General features: G+C 36.9%; 2 protein-coding genes across 8 annotated transcripts in view; one reads left to right on the top strand and one right to left on the bottom strand.

Annotated features, from left to right (window-relative positions):
- Nucleotides 1-20,487, top strand: part of ARL13B (ARF like GTPase 13B) — an 83,488-nt gene that overhangs the window by 17,435 nt on the left and 45,566 nt on the right. For all 5 annotated transcript variants that reach the window (XM_073804377.1, XM_073804376.1, XM_073804375.1 and 2 more), the window contains one exon: nt 5,036-5,285. In XM_073804377.1, the coding sequence (XP_073660478.1) occupies nt 5,215-5,285 (71 nt within the window). In that variant the 5' untranslated portion in view covers nt 5,036-5,214. The remainder of the gene's footprint in view (nt 1-5,035; nt 5,286-20,487) is intronic.
- Nucleotides 16,011-20,487, bottom strand: part of STX19 (syntaxin 19) — a 37,508-nt gene continuing 33,031 nt past the window's right edge. For all 3 annotated transcript variants that reach the window (XM_019923007.3, XM_073804379.1, XM_073804378.1), the window contains 3 exons: nt 20,137-20,204; nt 18,699-18,897; nt 16,011-16,934 (listed from right to left, as the gene is read on the bottom strand). In XM_019923007.3, coding sequence (XP_019778566.1) covers nt 16,037-16,921 — 885 coding nt within the window. In that variant the 5' untranslated portion in view covers nt 16,922-16,934; nt 18,699-18,897; nt 20,137-20,204 and the 3' untranslated portion in view covers nt 16,011-16,036. The remainder of the gene's footprint in view (nt 16,935-18,698; nt 18,898-20,136; nt 20,205-20,487) is intronic.

The raw sequence follows: 20,487 nt of genomic DNA, 5'->3' as shown, positions 1-20,487 counted from the left end.
CGACTTGAAGTTTTTCAAATTGAGCCTTTTGATACCTTTGTGATTTTGTTTGTGCTGTTCCCACTTGCCTTATTAAAGGGAATATCAACTTATCCTTAAAGACATTATCTACTTATCTCTAAATATGCTTGTTTGTCGTATAGTCTCCTTCTTTATGAAGTTTCTTATGATCTCCTGCTGCCCTCACCCCTTACCACCACCGTCAGTACAATCGACCACATCCTCTGTTTATGTCTACTCTTATCTGTATCTACTTGTATAGCTACTTAATTGCCCCTCTTTTTATGTATTACTCTACCTCTCCAGACTATAAATTCCCCAAGGGCAGTTTTACTTATTTTGGTGTCCCAGTTCAGGCCATGCCTTAGTAGGCAGTCTTCCTAAAACATTTCTCCCATGGCTTCTCTTAGCTTATTTCTGTTTTGTTTTTTATTAAAATTAAAAAAAAAAATTTATTGTATATTTCCTCCTTTCATTTGAGATAATCTTCCTCTCCTACTGTGTTGCCGTTGTCTGTGTCCAATATAATATAATTTTATTATAGCTTCCTAATCTAAGAGTACTTTCCCTATCTTGAGGTTCACTTCCTTCAATCAGCTTCTCTTCTTCATGGCTGTCAAAGTGATTGCATTAATAGGATATAGGTTCAGTTGTGCTAACAAATAAGCCTAAAATAACAGTGGTTTAATAAAATAGTTTATTTCTCTCTCATATTACAGCACAGGGAAAAGTAGTCTAGGGCTGGCATAGCAGCTCTCTGGTATTAGAGACTCAAGTTCCTTTTCCTATTTGCTTTGCCATTCCTAGTGTTCTCCCTTGCCTACCTGGTCCAAGGTGTCTCACTACTACATGTGCATTTCAGCTGGAAGGAAGAAGTAAAGGACAAAGGGAGGCTATCCTTCTCTTTTTTTAAAGTATGTGAACCAGAAGCCACCACATCATTGCAGTTCATAGGCCATTAGCTAGAACCCGTGGTGTTCCAGAGCTGGTTGCTACTTGCTATTATTGGCTCATATTAGGCAACGAGAGCCAGTTAGGCACCTCTCCTCCAAACTCTATGTTCAGGTGCCTCATATTGGTAATTTGAAATAGTCCACAGCGGGATTATTTACACCATGACAATTGGAAAACACTATCTATCAGAGTTCCACAGCCTCCAAAGCCAGTTAAACATTTAACAGTATACCACCAGCACATTATCTAGAACCTGTTCTCATGGCCACCCCTAGCTGCCATAGAGACTGGGGATTGCATTCTTTATCCTGAACAGCCATGTGCTCAGCTAAAAAATCCAGGATTCTCTGACTTTCCAGTATTATTTCCTAATAGTTCTAAGGAACTGTTGTTATTTTGGGTGGGAAAATTCTTTGTGTAAATTGGTCCCTAGCATTGTTGACATTAACACATCTTTATTATATCGTAGTTATTTGTTTATGTATATATTTCTTCTTTTTCCATCTATATAAGTGCTCTATAAGATCAGAAAATATTAATAAATTTTATTAATCTTTGTATATCTAGGACCTTGCATAGTACTTAGCATATAACATAAGCTCAATAAATAGTTATTGATTATATATTTTCATTTTATCTTGAACTTTCTAGGCATTGTCTTAACATATATGCTTTACTGAAATCCTCAGGATTAGGGACCATATGTGTTTGAACGCCTGGTTCTTGTATGATGCCTGATTTATAACAGGCCCTCAATAAATGATTACAAGCATGGTTGGATGGGTAAATATATGGAAGAATGGGCATAACGATAGCAGCTTCAGCTGTCCTAGCAGTCTGGTGTTGTAGTATTGAGCAGTTATATGCTTTGTACTGAGTGCTAAGGATACAAAGATAGTTACCAGCTATTGGGAAGGTATAGGCTATTGTGGAGACCAGCAAGAACACAGAATATTACAATAGATGGTGTAGGTGATACTGAAAGTAGGAAGGAATCATCACAGAACGATTTACAGAAAAGGTCGTAACCTGAACATTTAGTCTTGAGCCTTGAAACACAGAATCATGAGTAGGAGCCAGAGGAAAGAATAGAGAAATTGGGGAGGGTGTTCCATGTATCAAAAGAAACAGGCTTTTAAAGTCCTGAATACCTGAATTTGAGTCCTGGCTCTGTCTACCATGTAACCTTGAAAAAATTACTTAATATGAATTGGTTTCCTGGGAATAGTGCCATCATTTTATCTGTACTTACATTGTTCCCCTGCTTGGAATTTTATTCTCCCTTCTTTGTTATAATTTTTTTGTCTTTTAAGACTTTACTCCTATTTCATTTCCTCTCTGAAGGCTTTCTAGGCCATGACTCACTTCTAGCTCCTCTTTACCCTTTTTCTCTTGAATGCCCTCCATCTTAGTTTGGGCTGCTATAATAGAATACCATAGACTTAGTGGTTTAAACAACAGGTATTTCTCACAGTTCTGGAGGCTAGGAGCTGCAGTCAGGGTGCCAGTATGGTCGGGTACATAGTGAGGGCCCTCTTCTTGGTTTACAGACAGCCACCTTCTCACTTGTATCCTTATGTGGTGGAAAGAGAGAGAGGAAACAAGCTCTCTTATGTCTCTTCTTATAAGGGCACTAATTCCATCATGGGGGCTCCATCCTTGTGACCTCATCTAAACCTAATTACCTCCCAAAGGCCCTACCTCCAAATACCATCACATTGGGGATTAGGGTTTCAACAGATGAGTTTTGCCAGGGACATAAAAGTGCAGTTCATAATACCTTCACACTGTGCTCTCCAGTCTTGTTTGTAGAACATATAGGTTCTTGTGTTATTCCCATTAATGGGAATAACACAGTTCTCTCTGAATTGTACTGGATATTCTTTGAGGACAGCAACCCTTTTTTATTCATCTTTGCATTCTAATGCCTAACAAAGTCCTGGTACTGAGTAGGTATTCTGTATGTGTTATTTCCCTTATCCCTTCCTCAGGATAGTTGATTTATTTTCACTGATAATTTCCTGGGGGTACCTTTCAAATCATACTCAAAGACAGCTGCCTATTTTAACTGTGAAGCCAGTTCTGGCCTAGACTAGATCCACATTTTTAAATGTCTAGTTTAATTCTGTTTTTGGAATATATGGCTGCTTATATTGCTTCTAAACTTGCCTTTTTCTCCTTCTAGATAAGGCAGGTCTTTTAAAAATTTGACTTGTGATGTCTATTAACTTTCTAGAGAGCTGTGTAAACTGCATTAAGATGCTTGCTGAAAGGGAATGGTACATTGCAAGTCTGTTTCTCTGTCACACCTAAGCCTAACAGCAAATGCCTCTCAAATTTATCTTTTTTTTTTTTTTTTTTTTTTGCGGTACGTGGGCCTCTCACTGTTGTGGCCTCTCCCGTTGTGGAGCACAGGCTCCGGACGCGCAGGCTCAATGGCCATGGCTCATGGGCCCAGCCACTCCGCGGCATGTGGGATCTTCCCGGACTGGGGCACAAACCCGTGTCCCCTGCATCAGCAGGCGGACTCTCAACCACTGCGCCACCAGGGAAGCCCTCAAATTTATCTTTGTAACAGCAAATGTTTTGCTGAATGTGGGAATGATAAGACCCTCTAAACCAGTGTTGTTCAGTAGAGCTATTGCAATGACGGACATGTTCTATATTGGCTCTGTCCAGTAGGGTGGGCCACCAGCCACATGTGACTTTTGAGCACTTGAAATACAGCTTGAACAACTGAGGAGCTGAATTATTTTATTTAAGTTTAATTGATTTAAGTTTTAAAAGCCTCATGTAGTTTGGTGGCCACTGTATTGACCGTGCAGCTGTAAACAAAGTACAGTGGAGTAATATTTGTTGTGAATTCTAGCGATGAAGAGAGAATGGAAGAGACAGACATGAAGTTTGAACTCTTCTCTGTAACCACTGAGTCACTTGGTTCTGTTAATCTTTCATGAGTTCTCTCTTGCCATTCTTCTATTTTTATTTTCATACCTCTCCAAAAAGTGGCTATCACTCTCATTTTCAGTCCGTTTAGAGACTTTTGCAAAGATGAATCTGAAGAAAGACTACTTAAGTCACCTTAATTATGTTATTGGTCTGCTAAAATACCTTCCGTGGCTCCCAATTCTCTATCTTCAGAACCCTCTTCATTGTACATTCAGACTTAAGGGTTTGCTCCAACTACAGTGTTCAACTTGTGCGTGCATCTTGCTTTTACCATTTCTATTACTTAGGTCACTCATCTGACTGTCTAAATCCTACTGAGCTTTAAGGCTTAGGTCCCAGCTCCTAGTTCAAGTCTTGAACCTTAGTGATCTTTTTAATCTCTTACTGTCATTATCTCTCTGGCAGTTATAATTGTATACATCCTGTACCTTCTTCTTTGTGCTGTCATATGCAGAAGTCCAAAGAAATTCAATTATAAATTTATGAGAATATTCTGTATTCTATTCTTGTAGAAGAAAATAAAATCTACTCTTTGTATTTGTAAGCTGTCCTTAAAAGTCTCTTTATTGCAATTATAGATTTAATTCAGTTAATTAAAAAAGAAAGGTCCTATACTCTTCATAGCTTCTCCCATTATTTGGTTGTTCTAGACTATTATCTAAATGTTTAGTTTTTCTTTATAACTCCACAGAGGTTGTAATGGTCCTTGGGCATGGCTGTGGTGTTGAAGGTTGAAATTTTTATTGTTTGTAACTTGGGGAGTCAGTGGCCTTAAAGGCAAGAGTTCATTTGTTTATTTATTCTACAGATCCTTATTAAGTACCCGTTATATGGTGGGCATTAGTTTAGGAACTGGGGTTATATCAATAAAAACAAACAAGCAAACAAAAAAAAACAGACAGAAATTCCTATCTGCAAGGAGTGTAGATTCTAGTTGGATATTTTATAGTATCTACCTTTCCCCCAAACCAATGTGCTTAGATGTAACGCTTATTGTGTAAGCAAATAATAAACATTCTATTTAGTACTAGAGTATGATGAATAACACATTTATGTCATTTAAGTTGTGAAGTTAAATTAGTGTTATTAATTTAAGGTCTAAAGATTCTTTCTTTTATATCATTTGAAACAGAGTATCCTGAAGATGTAGCACCTACCGTTGGATTTTCCAAAATTGACCTTAGACAGGGAAAGTTTGAAGTCACCATCTTTGACTTGGGAGGTGGAAAAAGAATTCGGGGAATCTGGAAGAATTACTATGCTGAATCTTATGGAGTAATATTTGTTGTGGATTCGAGTGATGAAGAGAGAATGGAAGAGACAAAAGAGACAATGTCAGAAGTGATAAGACATCCTAGGATATCGGGAAAGCCTGTATTGGTGTAAGTAATGTTGGTGTCATTGTAAACGTAGAGACAGCAGCATTAAGTCATTAAATTTACCTAAGTTACAAAATACTGAATAAGCTAAATTGTCACACCCTCGTATGATAAAATGTATGTAATTTACTGGGAGTTGTTAATATACCAAGGCCTTATTATAATGCTATCTGTAGAGGTTAAGCACAGAGGCTATGTAATGAAGAAATCTTATAATTAGATCTCCTGGGTTTTCAAATGTAAACTCTTTGTTTTATTTGATCATTTACTTTTGTCAGATTTTGAAAATGGTCTATTAACAAGGTTCTAAAATGTTTTTCAATTTATTTTCCTTTTTTAATAACTTACTTATGTTTTGCCTCTGTCCTTTTTTTCTTGAAGAGTATTCTTGTTTGAAAGTTATTTAGATGGTTTATTCTTTTAATGCCATGTTGATTTCTCAGTTTTTACTACTATATTTCCGAACTGAACATGTGGTCTGTGCCATTATCAACTTAGTTGTATGCTTAGCATCATTTTGTCCATCTGCCTAAACATTTAAAAAAAATTAAGTGACAAAGGACTTTTGTACTACCCGCCCTCATAGCATTTCTGCATAGTAAACACCAGATGGTGCTATAACTTTGAGACATAGTAAAGTGAAAGTAGTTTAAATTGCTCTTAAAATTGGAGTAAGTGGAATGTGTGTTTTGCCTTCTTGTCCCTTTTCCCTCGTTCTTGTGTTTCAGTACTAACGATTAAAAAAAACCCCAAGCAACCTATCACATGGTTAACTGAGAAATTGTAAGACAGAGTTCCTCAGTGGTCCTCAGTAATAAATGAACATTTTTAAATGAGGCAGTTTGGAAGCTCTGATTACAAAAAGTAAAACTTTATTGTATCATTTATTGTTAAGCTTATACTGTTTAATTTTTATACATTTAACTAATTAAAGAAGTTATTTGATATATATATAATTAATTCTCACCTTTATTGAATATGAAATAGATTTTAATAGATATGTATACAAAGAGTAAACTTTGTTGAACCCATAGACTAAATTAGTCTCTATCAATGTTTAAGCATAGAACCAGTGACTTCTAAAGCAAAAAGTATTAATGACTGATGTTCATTTGTAAAATAATTGAGTGTGCTTTTTTTAACCCAATAGTTATTTATTTAATTTATTCTTTTATTCATGTATTCTCTCATGCATTTATTCATTCATACATGTACTAATTCGACAAATATTTATTGAACATCCACTGTGTGCTAGATATTGTTCTGGTGATAGGGATACCTTTGGGAACAAAAACAATAAAACTCCATGTATGATCTCAGGAACTTACATTCTAGGGGGTGACACACAATAAATGTAATAAATAAATTGTACATTAGGTGATAAGTATATTGAAAACAAAGCAGGGAAAAGAAGATCAGGAATCCTATGGTGGTGGTGGTGACAGGGGCATGTTACTCTTAAAATTAGGATAATCATACTAGGTCATATTGAGAACATGACACTGGAGGTAAGAGAGTCAGTCATGCAGATAGATGTATGTGGCAAAGCGCTGAGGCAGAGGCATGCAGTTTGTGTCTGCAGTGTTTACTGAATAATCCAATGTCAGCAAGATATCTGCTTTCAGTTCTGTCACATCTCTCAGCTAGTGTATTTCCAGAATTGGAAAAAAAAAAAAACAATTCACAACTATGATGATTGCTCACCATTATAATTTCATAGTCAGTGCGATCTCACAAAGACATGGGAATTAATTAGGGATCAATAATATGTTTATGAAATATGGAATGGTTTGCCATTTGATGAGTTTTTCTCAAAGGAGTTTTACAACCATAGAATTTTTATTAATAAAGGTAAACTTTTTGAGATGTGTGTGCTTCAGAAATATACAAAATTTACTAAAAAGTAAATATTCTCTTTTTTTTTTTTTGGCCACACTGCACGGCATGTAGGATCCTAGTTCCCCAACCAGAGATCGAACTCACGCCCCCTGCGTTGGGAGCGCAGGGTCCCAAGCACTGGACTGTCAGGGAAGTCCCAAAAAGTAATATTCTTAATAAATTTAGAAGATGTAGGAAAGAATGAGGTTAAAAAAAAAATGATTGACCTATCATGCAGAGCCAACCACTGCTATCATTTTGATGAGTTTCCTGTGCATATTTTTGTAAAACATGTAACGTATGCAGTGTTCATATAATACATAAAATTTTCTATCCCACTCTTTTTTCTGTTTATAAATCCGTCTTGAATATCCACCCTAGTCCCATATTTGGAAGTTCTCCTGTTTACCTTTTTCTCTCTGACCTACAATTAATTTGTCTTTTTGATGTTACTATCTTAATATCGTTTGAGTCTCTTCACTCCTCTCTATTCCCTTTAATGTTACCTCCTTTCAGCCTTTCTTCACTTCTCCCTTGTGTTACTGATTAGCCTCCTAACCAGTCTCCCTGGTAGCAGTCTTGCCTATTCTCTAAGCTCTCCTCTACATTGCTAGCAGGAGCCCTTTTCTTTATTTGATATTTTTCAAATTACAAAATTGGTACATGCTTTAATAAGTGAAACAATGCAAGAATAGATAAAGTACTTGAGAGCTCTGTTTTAAATCCAAATTTGATCATTTTACTTTTCCTCTGCTCAGAGTCCTTCAGGTTGCCTCCATAGCTCCACACAGATAGGAAAGTCTGTGTTTTAACTGACCCTAGCACATAATAGGTATGGCATTGAAAAGTCCATTGGATAGTAAGTGGGAGGGGCGTCCAGTAGAGCCCTAGTAAGCTGAGTGCTAGGGGCTAGTGGGTGTGGAGATGTAGGGGAGGCTACCTGAATTAGGAGGCTGGCTACAGTGCTCCTTGTTGCACATAGCTGCTTCCTTCCTGCCCACGGACATTTGGACCTCTCATCTGTGAAATTCTATAATGGCATCTAATTTCTTCCGATCACCACTTGTCTGTCTGAGCCTAAACTAGTTGATTTAGGACCTACAAAGCCTCTCAGAACTCACTTCAACCCCTTGATAATTTTCTCTTCCCACCCTCTAATAATGAGCAAACAGAGGACAACAACAGACCTCAGAAGGTTCAGTCATTCAACAGAAGGAAAGAAACCTGAAGAATTATTATCTTGTCTGTAATCATGAAATTACAAATTGGTAGAGCAGGATTCATTCATGCTATGGGAAGCAGAGTAGATGACCACGATAGCAGGTCCTGGACACTCTAGCTCTGCCTGACCTGATTCTGCACAGCAGTCTGACAGCATGTGTCATTGCAAATGAAGCCTCAGTCACATTTCACTTTATGTCACAGATGTGAGGGTTCTCTTGAAAGGTCAGAGTCGTAGATCACTAGGCTTCGGTGTTTTATTAGCTCGGAATTTCTGTTTGGCAGTTCTCTAGTATTTACTGCTTAATCAGCATAATATTCCAGTCAAAATCTCTGAAATAAATGGTGAAAAGGTGAAAAAACATGGGTTTAGAGAGAAGACAGAGAATCTGAAACCTGGATTCTAAAAGTTGTGTATTTGTTTATGACCCTGACAAGTCACTTTACTTCTTTGGACTCAGTGGTTAAATGACTCTTCTTTAATAAAAGTAACTGTAAAATATAGTAATTCTGGGATTGTATTCAGCTGTGTATTATAATGTGGACCTTAGTATAGTCTATGCCAAGAATCCATTTTGGTAAAGAGGTAAAAGTGATTTGTATTCCTTCTAAAGAAAGTAAAAATGGATGCCATGCAAATATTTGGTCTGTTATCATGCTGAGTTGTTTATTTACCTAGAATAGAAAGTCTTTTTTCTCTCATATCTACTGTAGGTTAACTTGAACCTCTACTCTGATTAATTAAGGTATGAATTATATTACCTACCCTCACATTCCCCCCACCACATACATACTCTTGCTTTAACCATTTATAATTTAATTATTTATTAAAATCTCTAATACTAGATAGTCTTGACAGATAAAGAAGACCTTTCCAAGAGAAAAAGTAAACAACTTTTGCAGTGGTATAAGTAGCACTGAAATCAGTAGTAATTTCAAAATTTAAGCTCAACATCCACCGTAGAAATTTTCCATTAATAGTACAAGGTACTATTTGTTGATTCCTTGTGGAAAGGGCTGAGCTAGGAGGTATTTTAAACATCTTAAGCTATTGAAATTTTCAGCAGCCCAAGGTTACACCAATGTTATATAAGAAGGCACATGTTCTTTCTGCATCTCTTCTTTCTAGTACAGTCTTGAAAGTTGCCCTCAGAGCGATTGTAAATTACCCTTCATTTTTGGTGGTTGAATCTCCTAATACTTATAACTGAAATAACTCTGGAGATCCATAGGCTAAAATTTCCTCCCAGGATAATAACAATTCTACTTGTGTTAGCATACTTGAACTCTTGGAGTGATGCCACTTTCTCATTATATACTGTCTGCTTTTCTGTGGAGTTATATGACCTAACTTAACTTGTGGTCAGACCTCATAAATTAGATGCTTCACAACAAAAATGTATAGGAGTTTCACTCAGGGAAGAAAACATAATATCTCATATATGATCTGGCTAGATGTTATGAACATTTCAGTAAAAAAAAGTTTGACCTGGAGGTCTTTGCACCGTGGGTGGCTTCCCAAGACCCTCTGAAATCACATACACAATTCTGAGTGCATGTGTATTTTTCTTGGGAGCAGATTCTAGCTCTCATCAAATTCCTAAAGGATTTCATGGCCAAAGAGGTTAAAAAAAAAACATGGCAGTGAGTTTTTATATTAGGAGAAATAATAAGCAGGGTTTTATTATTAATAATCTTTTTTATTGATATCGGACTTTTGTCTCCACCCTCTATATGCCTATTTGACTCACCTTTCTTCTAGACAGTATTACAGGAAACTGTTAGTTTGCAAGTTTCTTTGAGTCATATTCTTTCTTATAAGTGCCCAAGAGAAGTTAATTAGGTTATGGGTTATCCTAATACTGTTCTTAGAATTTGAGTCAAATGGACTTTCATGAGTCAGACCTTTCAATAAGAAATAGGAGAACCTGGGTCGTTTTTAGAATTCTGGAAACCCATAAGTATGAAAGTATGGACTACCTATGTCACTTAATCACTTGATCCTTAGTTGTAGTGGTGGGTCCCTTAATTTACTATTTTTACCATCTGAAACCCCTACTCACTTTATTTATAGGGTCCATTGGCTTAAGATTTCTTTTCTTTCAGCGCAAACTTACCAAGCTGTCATCTTCATCAACTTTATTTAGTTATACTGTTGACTCACCTCTACATTTCCTTACTGAGGGCTTCCTTTTGTCTGTAATGGCATCCAGCTTCACTAACAGCAGCTGTAGTTTACAGTAAAGCTTCTCAGCTGGTTGACTTCCTAGGTAATTTATGCACAAAGAGCCTGTAGAGGTTCCCATCCTTTCCCTCCCCTGTCCCAGCACACTCTATTGTAAAACAAAATAACGAAGAAAAACCTGTCGACAGTGTCATCAGGCGGCAAGATGTTATCCAGGGATCACCTGTATCAGCATCAGACCAGACCTGTTGTATTTTTTAGGGTGGGGCCAAGGATGCCTCTGGCTTTTTCACAGGTTCTCCAGATCTCTCTGCTGCACAGCAGAAATTGAGATCTACTGGTGCAGGGGAAAGCATGGGCTTTGAAGTCAGCCAGGCCTTGAGTAGGTTACTTAATCTTCCCCAGCTTCTATGTCTCCACTTGTAAATAAGGATTTTAATACTTCTCTTGTCCTGTGAATTCTAAAATAATGTATTTAAAGCATCTCATTCAGTGCTTTACTAGTTTTCTGTGCATGCGATGGTGGATATGAATAGTTACTATTGATGATACGCTGTGTCTAGGTAGAGATGAATTAGGAGAGCTAGTTTTAAAGTGGCATGTGTGAATTCAAGCTACATGAAGCTTTTGATTACAGAAAATGACATGGCTTAGTGGGTAAGAATAGGAACCCAAGTGCTCAAAATAATTATTGCATACTTTCTGAACCAGTAGATTCCTAATAGAGTGCCTCCGATGCTTAAGAATTTTTTCTTTTAAGGTAGTAATTTTAAGGAAAAAATGGCTACTTTTAGTGCCTATTGTGTGTGAATAAACAAAATGTTCAGCAGCTAATTAAATATGTTTATGTTGCTTAGGTTAGGGTGCTTTTGAAATATAACAATGAAAATTGTATGTGATATATTACTCTGCTATGAATCTTTCTGTGATTAAGTCTTGCTTTAAAAGCAGTATGTTTAGATATAACTGCTACTAGAAAATTACTATTTTCTGAACCCATCTGGATATAATTATGCTAATGAATATTAAGTAGTACTCGATATTTTCAGTTTTCATGATAAACAAGTTAGGAACAATTATAAACAAGTATCAGTAAGGTACTACATTAAAGGATATAGCACAAGTTTAAAAGGGACAGAAGCAATATCTCTCAACCACCTGATTTAGCTGGGGAGTTTATCACTAGTTTTAAATTTATCTTTTTTTATAATGTTCCTTAAACATTTGAAGCTGACCTGTGGGAAACATCTTTTTCTCCGGTAATGCTTGTAACTGACACAGTAGAAAACTCTTCAATTTCTTTATATTTTATAAGTTAAAAATTATTTAATAGTGTTAGGAGACATATATATATATATATATATATATACACACACACATATATAGTCATATTCCTGTTCACATAAGAATTCTCTCATTTTCCCATCACCAAATTTGCTCAGTTATCTGCTTTTATTCCTTTGTCTTCCCTCCTGTAATATGGAAGAAGTGTTTCTGCTCCTGTCCAAGATTCCACCCCTTTCTACTATTGTATTGGGTTGGCCAAAAGGTTCTTTCGGTTTTTTACGTAAGATGGCTCTAGTAGCGCTTAGTTGTCTTTAACTTCATTCGAAGCAATTTTGTTAGATTGTGTGTGACAGCTGTCATATCAGGGTGCATTAAAAAAAAACATAAAAATTGGTGAATTTTTGTGTAGCCATTTTAATATTGAAGACAGAAGGAAAAAAGCAACATTTTCAGCGTATTATGCTTTGTTATTTCAAGAAAGGTAAAAATGCAACCGAAACGCAAAAAAAGATTTGTACAGTGTATGGAGAAGGTGCTGTGACTGATCAAATGTGTCAAAAGTGGTTTGCGAAGTTTGGTGCTGGAGATTTCTTGCTGGACGATGCTCCGCTGTTGGGTAGACCAGTTGAAGTTGATAGTGATCAAATCGAGACATTAATTGAGAACAACCAACATTATACCACTCGGGAGACAGCCGACATACTCAAAATATCCAAATAAAGCGTTGAAATCATTTGTACCAGCTTGGTTATTTTAATCGCTTTGATATTTGGGTTCCACGTAAGTTAAGCGAAAAAAACTTGCTTGACCGTATTTCCGCGTGTGATTCTCTACTTAAACGTAACGGAAACGTTCCGTTTTTAAAACAAATTGTGACAGGTGATGAAAAGTGGATACTGTACAATAATGTGGAATGGAAGAGATCGTGGGGCAAGCGAAATGAACCACCACCAACCAAACCAAAGGCTGGTCTTCATCCAAAGAAGGTGATGGTTGTGTATATGGTGGAATTGGAAGGGAGTCTTCTATTATGAGCTCCTTCTGGAAAACCAAATGATTAATTCCAACAAGTGCTGCTCCCAATTAGACCAACTGAAAGCAGCACTCGACCAAAAATGTCCAGAATTAGTCAACCAAAAACGTATAATCTTCCATCTGGATAATGCAAGACCACATATTTCTTTGATGACCAGGCAAAAACTGTTAGAGCTTGGCTGGGAAGTTCTGATTCATCCGCCATATTCACCAGACATTGCACTTCGGATTTCCATTTATTTAGGTCTTCACAAAATTCTTTCAATGGAAAAAATTTCAATTCCCTGGAAGACCGTAAAAGGTACCTGGAACAACTCTTTGCCCAAAATGATAAAAAGTTTTGGGAAGATGGAATTATGAAGTTGCCTGAAACATGGCAGAAGGTAGTGGAACAAAACGGCGAATATGTTGTTCAATAAATTTCTTGGTAAAAATGGAAAATGTGTCTTCGACTTTTACTTTAAAATGGAAGGAACTTTTTTGGCCAACCCAATATATTATTCCTCCCCTTTCTTATATCGAGTTTCTCTCTCTGGATCATTCCCATCGGCAGAATGTGCTCTTGTGTTTCTTTAAGTATTGTGGAATCCTTTGGCTCTACATCTCTCTTCACATGTTGACTCCTTTTTGTAGTATTCTATTCAAAATTCTGGAAAGAATTGCCTGTAGTGGATTCTGTACTTATTTATATCACACTCTTTCCTCAACATGCTCCATTTGTGCTTTCATTCCTACAATTCCTTGAAACTGCTCTTATTGGAGTCAACAAATTATCTCCATGTTGCCAAATCCATTGTCACTTTGCTGTTCTTATTTTACCTAAAATTGAGTATTTCCTCAACTTTGTTTTCCTTTTAGCACTTTTGCATTACAGCATACTTTTCTTGATTTTCCTCCTACTTCATCGATGGTTCCTTCTTAGTCTTTTTTGTTAACTCCTCTTCTGCTTTAAGTCTAAATTTTAGAATATCCCAGGCTCTTTTCTGGGCTTGCAGTTTTTTGCATCTAGATACTTTTGAGGCCTTAAATACTGTTTATTTACTCAGAGGACCCAAACCTATAGCTTTGACATCTCCCAAGAGTTCCTACTGATATAGCTAATACCTTAGAAACCTCCACTTTGACATTTTATGGTCATCTCAGGTTCTATTGGCCAAAACAGAATTTCTTGATTTCCTTCTCACCCTTAGTGTTGAAACCTTCATCTCCTGTCTTTTCCCATCTCAGTAAAAGCTATCATAATCTAATCAGTATCCTGTAGATTCTACCTCTTAAATCTATCACATTTTAGTCTAATTTTTTTTTCCATCACTACAACTTGGTATACAGTAGTTAAGAACTGGTTCTGCAATCAGATTGCCTAGGTTCAAATCCCAGTTCTCTGTGTACAGTTTCTGTGACCTGAGTCAGGTTACTTAACCTAGCTGTACTTCAGTGTTCTTGTTGGTAAAATTGTAAAATTATTAGAACAATGCTGGGACATAGCAAGGATTTTTTTTTTTATTAGTCTTGAGTGTTAGTACTGCTGCTACCACCATCACCACCTCCACTTCCATCCTAGCTCAAGCCTCCATCACCTCTTAACTGGGACTATTGCATTAGACTTCTAATTGTTTTCTATACCTATATGCTTGTCCTCTGCTCACCTGCCCCAAATCCATTCTGACCCGTTCTCCATACAGTAGACAGGATGATTTTTTCCCAAATATAAATTACATAACATTACTCCCAGGCCCCAAAACAGCTTTGCCTTTATTACACTTGCTGTAAACTTCAGACTTACAGGGCTTTACATCTAGCCCCTGCTGACCTTTCTTAACCTCATCTCTTACCTCACTGCTCTTTTCCCACTGTGATACAACTGTACTGCTCATTCTTCTTTGAACAGAGTAAGTTATACCCTCCTCAGGGTCTTTGTACTATTTGTTTCATATGCCTGGAATATGTGCTTCCCTTGTCCTCATCACTCAGATCTTCACTTACATTACCTTTTAGAGAGGCCTATATTTTCCACGTAGCCAAAAGAAGCCACTTTGACAATATCTTATCATCCTTATTTTAAACTTCTGCCAAGAACTTAACATTGTCTAATATTTGTATTTGTTATATGCTTTCTCCACTAGAATGTTAGTTCCCAAACTCTATCCCCATGTGAGTTCAGACTGTGCCCCTAGCCCCTAGTCTAGTGCCTGGCTTCACAATAAAGTGATGGAGAAAATTCCAAGCATACCATTGCCTTTTATTTTTTACTATATTTGCCAACCCTCTTAATCTGTAATACAGTGTCCTGAATGGACCCAAGTTCAGGAAAACAGTGCCTTAACTTAGCTTTTTAGGCCTTAAGCTAAAAGCAGCTCCTAGTTACCAACTAGACTCTTCATTAAGTACATAGTTGGGTTTTCCTAGGATTTGTTGACCACTGAGTTAACTGACCTATCTGAACATAAAAGATTTGATGCAGGGCTTCCCTGGTGGCGCAGTGGTTGAGAGTCCGCCTGCCGATGCAGGGGACACAGGTTCGTGCACCGGTCCGGGAATATCCCACATGCTGCGGAGCGGCTAGGCCCGTGAGCCATGGCCGCTGAGGCTGTGTGTCCGGAGCCTGTGCTTGGCAACGGGAGAGGCCACAACAGTGAGAGGCCTGCGTACCGCAAAAAAAAAAAAAAAAAAAAAAAAAAAAAAAATTTGATGCAGCTTCTAGTTTGATTTGGCTTTAATAGAGCACCACTTGAATTCTTGTTTTATACAATTCTTAACTACCAAAATGTTCTTAAATGAACCTAAAGCATTGTTTAAGTAGTTGTCACTTACTGACATTCATCTTGTTAAGGCATTGGAAGTTACAAAAATATGTAATAGAGCTTGATACCTGTCTAGAAACTTAAGATCATTTACCTCATTTTCAATTGTTAACCCATGAGTTTAAAGCTAATATGCTATTTTTAGTTTAATAAATGAAGACTTGTTTTATGTCACTTGCTTTAGAAATTTCTGTAACTCTAGTGGGTAAGGGCAAAAGGGGAAAATTATAACTTAATAGTGATGAAAGTATGTGAATGGCTCTATGAAATGAAGAAAAATGACACAAGACACTAAATTATGGGACATCCTTCATTCTAAAGTGGGAGAAATTTCTAAAATAGCTTCTTTATTTTGAGCCACAACATGGACAACACCAGCAACACAATACCCTGCAAGGATTTCTTTTTTTGTATTTTACAGCTAGTCCAAATTTTTCTTTAGTAGTGTTAACATACTCTTTTATGCCATTCACTATCATTTCAATATTGTTGATGCTTTCTCCCTGTTCCTCTACTAAAAGAGATATCTGAATGAAAAGGTCCCTTAAATCCTTTATTTGGTTCTCCAAATTAACAAATTCTTTGTGTCTCTGTTCCATCTCTGAGAGTTGTGCTTTAGTGATACTGATTTCTCGAAGTAAGCTTTCATTAAAAACTTCCCATTTTCCTTGATGAAGCATATCATTTACCTCTTCTTCCAGCACTTCTTTTCCAGCAACTTCAAGCTGACGGAAAATAAATGTCCTGCACTTCTCTTGCTTTGCTGCTATTGTGTCATTGTATAGAAACATAGTTTGCTGAAAATGGCGGAACATCGCAGCATGCTGAGATTTAAGTATCCTTGTGACCACTGATGATGGACCGTTTTCATCCTCTGACTTCTTAACTTCTTTTACTAAATCATCCAAACGTCTATTAATGTGTTCTGCTTGGACTTTTATCTCTTTTGTAATGCTAGACTCTCTCTTAAGTAGACTAAACCTTCTCATAGAAGCCACCAGACTTTTCTGTTGCTGCCCAAATTTTTGAACATCATCTGTCAAGTTGTTAATACTCTCCTGTAGTTTTTGTATCTCATGTAGGTGTCTCTCAGCTACAGGCTCTCTTTCATAAATAACAGCTTGCTGCAGAAACACCCCTTGTTCCTCTGCTTCTGTAGTCGACACATCCTTGTCTCTAGAGAGCTCAATTTCCTTTGTTCTTTGCTTTAGTTCTTGAAGTCGGTCTTTCATCTTCCCTGTCCTCCTAAAAGCAAAAATGATTGTGTTGAACAAAGAAAAATTTGGTATTTCCTCCCAGTAGCAGTTGGCTTTACATAGCTATGTCTATCTCTCAGGAAAAATCCTCCTAGTTTTCTGAAAAGATGACTAAAAATTAGAAAAATCAATAAGAATTTCCTCATAAAGATCACTGAAATAGAAAAAGTAATGTAAACTATTTTGTAAATCACTTCGCATAATGCAGTGCTTCTATGAGTCCCATACAGTTGAGTAAAGTAGCTGAGTAAGCAGTGATAGAGAAATAATTGCCCCCAAATAAGTTCTCAGTGTCACGATACTGCCACAGAATAGATTTTTCTTGATTTAGGAAGCTATATCTTAGAATGGAAGATTTGACCATATCTTTTTAGGATTAAAAGGTCACATTAAAAGGAAGATTTGACCATATCTTTTTAGGATTAAAAGGTCACTCTGAATGTGTCCTTATTACTGGAGATACGGTTCCCAGTTAATTTGGTCTATGTAATGTCAAAAAAACATACTCATTTTGCTAAATGTGTGTAGTTCAGCTAAAACCAGTATAGTGACAGGGCAGATTCCATATGAGAGCTTTAAGCAATATAGGTAATGTTGAATTTATCACAAAATTTCTCAGGCTTCTGGATTGACTAACACATTATTTGACATAGCTTTGTTTTCTTATCCATTGCATATATATAGAATCATATTCTTGGTTTAATCATGCTGATGTCTCATTATTAGCATTCCTTTGCAAAGATATCCAGACTGTGTTAGAAAAAAATTTTTGTTAATTCATAATAAGTGATATTTTTACAAACATGAGAATATATAAAATCTTATTTGGGGGACACTGATAATATTGACACTTACTGTATGCTGTGTTGGTAGTTATTCATGGAATCAATTTGATGTACATAATTATATAGTGATATATATGAAGTGAATAAAAAGAAATCCTTGTTAATAAAATACTTTCTTTTCACAGCACATCTTGACTTTAGAAAGGCATTTAAAATGCTTTTCATGATATTTTTGTGGATAAGAGGAAGCTGTTAGGGAGTTACAAGTAGCTCATTGAACCACACATAGTATCAACTAGAGAAAAAGGTCTCTAATATGATGCTGTTATGCTATGGGATTCAGTTCTTGATATGTTTATGCAAATATTTTTATCAGTTATTTGGGTGTCGTAGAAGGCATGCTTATCAAACATGTTGATGGCACAACATTTGGAGAATTCTTTAGTATGTTGAAATACAGAATTGGGATTTGAAAATTAAAATAGAACAGAACACTATACTAAAATAACAAAAACATGTTTAACTGGATAGATCTAAAGTATTGCACCTAGTTGTTTAGAAAACACCTTTACATCTATAAACTGGAAGACCCTTGAGTTCATAGCAGTGCTTATAAAAATCACTGGAGATTTTAGTTAATTTTGAGCTTTTAATCAGAACTATCAGAATAGTTATTATGCTTTCATGAATAATAATGTGATGTCTAGATAGACTAAGAAAGATATTTGTTCCACTGACTCTATGCTAGTGAAAGCAAATGGGAGAGGGACTGTGTTAAGTATGAGATGAAAATCCACAAATTGGGAATTTCCAAGCTGTCATGGAAAGGATGAGATTGGAAGACCATAGTATATGGAGAGTTGTTGAAAGAAATGGAAATACTTGTTCTGAAAAAGAGAAGGTCGAGGGAATATCTACAACTGTTTTCTAAAATGTGTAGATCTGTATATATGAGGGATTAGACTTACCTGGTGTAACTCCAAAGGGCAGCGTGGGTGGAAATTACATGGAGTGAGGTTCGGTTCAGTATAAAGAAGACTTTTCACACAAGTAGAGCTGTCTGAAGATGGAATGAACTGTTTCATGAGATAAAAACCTTGCCATCACTAGAGATGTTCCAGATGTTCTTGAATGATGACCCAGTCGAGGATACTGTAGAAATGATGCCTGTATTACATAAAAAGTTAAACGAATATCCTGATAATATTCCTTTGGTTTTAAAGAACTGACATTCTGTCAAATAATTTTTGAAGCTTACTATATGCAAAGTTTTAAATGCTATAGTGTGTATTCAGTAATACCTGTCCTTGAGTAATTAATATCTGAGGGGAGATGGACAATACACAATTAAACAGATAAATGAGATAATTTTCGATCTTGATAGATCAATTAGGCAAGGCCTCTCTAAGGAGCTATTTGAGTGTAGACCTAAATGTTGAGAAGATGGAGAGCCAAGAAAGTGCATCTTGAGTATTGGAGATGGGGTGCCAGGGCAGTGAATAGGACTGGTATGTTTTAAGAACAAAATTAATGCTTATATAGATAGAAATTAATATGGGCAGTAACATTGGAGGAGTGAAGTCAGGACGGTAGGTGGGGATCAGATCACCAAGGGCCTTGTGGGTCAAAGTAAGGAATTTAGATTTTATTCTAGATGCAGTGGCGGACAGTGAAAGGATAAATAGGGTATTGACGTAAGATTTATGTTTTTAAAAGATCACTGTATAGAGAATAGTTTCCTGATAACCTCCAGGTTATCAGGATGGAAACTAGATGGAATAAATGGGAACCATCTGGGATATATTTTGCAGGTAGAAGCAATAGGACTTATTGGTGATTTTAACCCTTCAGTAGCACTTAACCACTACTTCTTGAAATTATTTTACGTATGTCTCCTGGCTTTCCTCTTGCCTCTTTGGCTCCTCCTTCATCATTTTCTCCTCCCTGGTTTCTTCTCGTCTTTCCTACCGCTGAATACTGGAATACTTCCACACACAGTCCTCTTTTTATCCACCGTTGTTTTCCAGTCTCACAGTTTAAATGCCGTCCGTTAGCTGATGACTCAAAGTTATATCTCAAGTCTAGACTGTTCTCATAACACTTGTCTACTCAACAGCTTCATTTGAATGTCTGTGTCTAAAATAATTTCCTGATCTTCCAACTCCCAAACTGCTGCTCCATCTCAGTAAGTGGCACCTCTTCCAGTCTCTTCTTCCAGTCTTCTTCCAAGTCACCCTACCAAAAACTTGGGAGTCATTCTGGACTACGTGACTACTCTGTTTTGTGTCCCCCTCCCCCCCTCCCCCCCCACACCCTTATATTCAAACTAACAGGGAATCTTGTCAATCCCTTTTTCAGGGTACATCAGGAACCACCTCCCTGGTTCAAGTCACCATCCTTTCTCACCTGGATTATTGCAGTAGTCTCCTACATGGTCTCCTTGCTTCTTCCTTTGTATCCCCGTCTCCTCTGGTCTTAACACAGAAACAAGAGTTAAAATGTAAGTCAGATCATGTCATTCCTGTGCCTAAAGCCCTCCTTTAGAGTGATCTCTCAGAGGAAAAGCCAGAGCCTACAAGGTCCAATATGACTTCTCCACCTCTCCTTTTGCCCTTCTGACCATGCCTCCTAGAACTCCCCCTCCCTCTGCCCCAATCACACTGTGCTCCTGGTTATCCCTCACACAAACCTGGCAGGATCCTGCCTTAGGGCTTTGGCACTTGCTGTCTTCTCTGTTTGGAATGCTCTTCCCCATGT

This window comes from Tursiops truncatus, chromosome 4 (assembly GCF_011762595.2).
Source record: "Tursiops truncatus isolate mTurTru1 chromosome 4, mTurTru1.mat.Y, whole genome shotgun sequence".
Taxonomy (NCBI): Eukaryota; Metazoa; Chordata; class Mammalia; order Artiodactyla; family Delphinidae; genus Tursiops; species Tursiops truncatus.
This window is presented reverse-complemented; position numbering and strand designations above follow the sequence as displayed.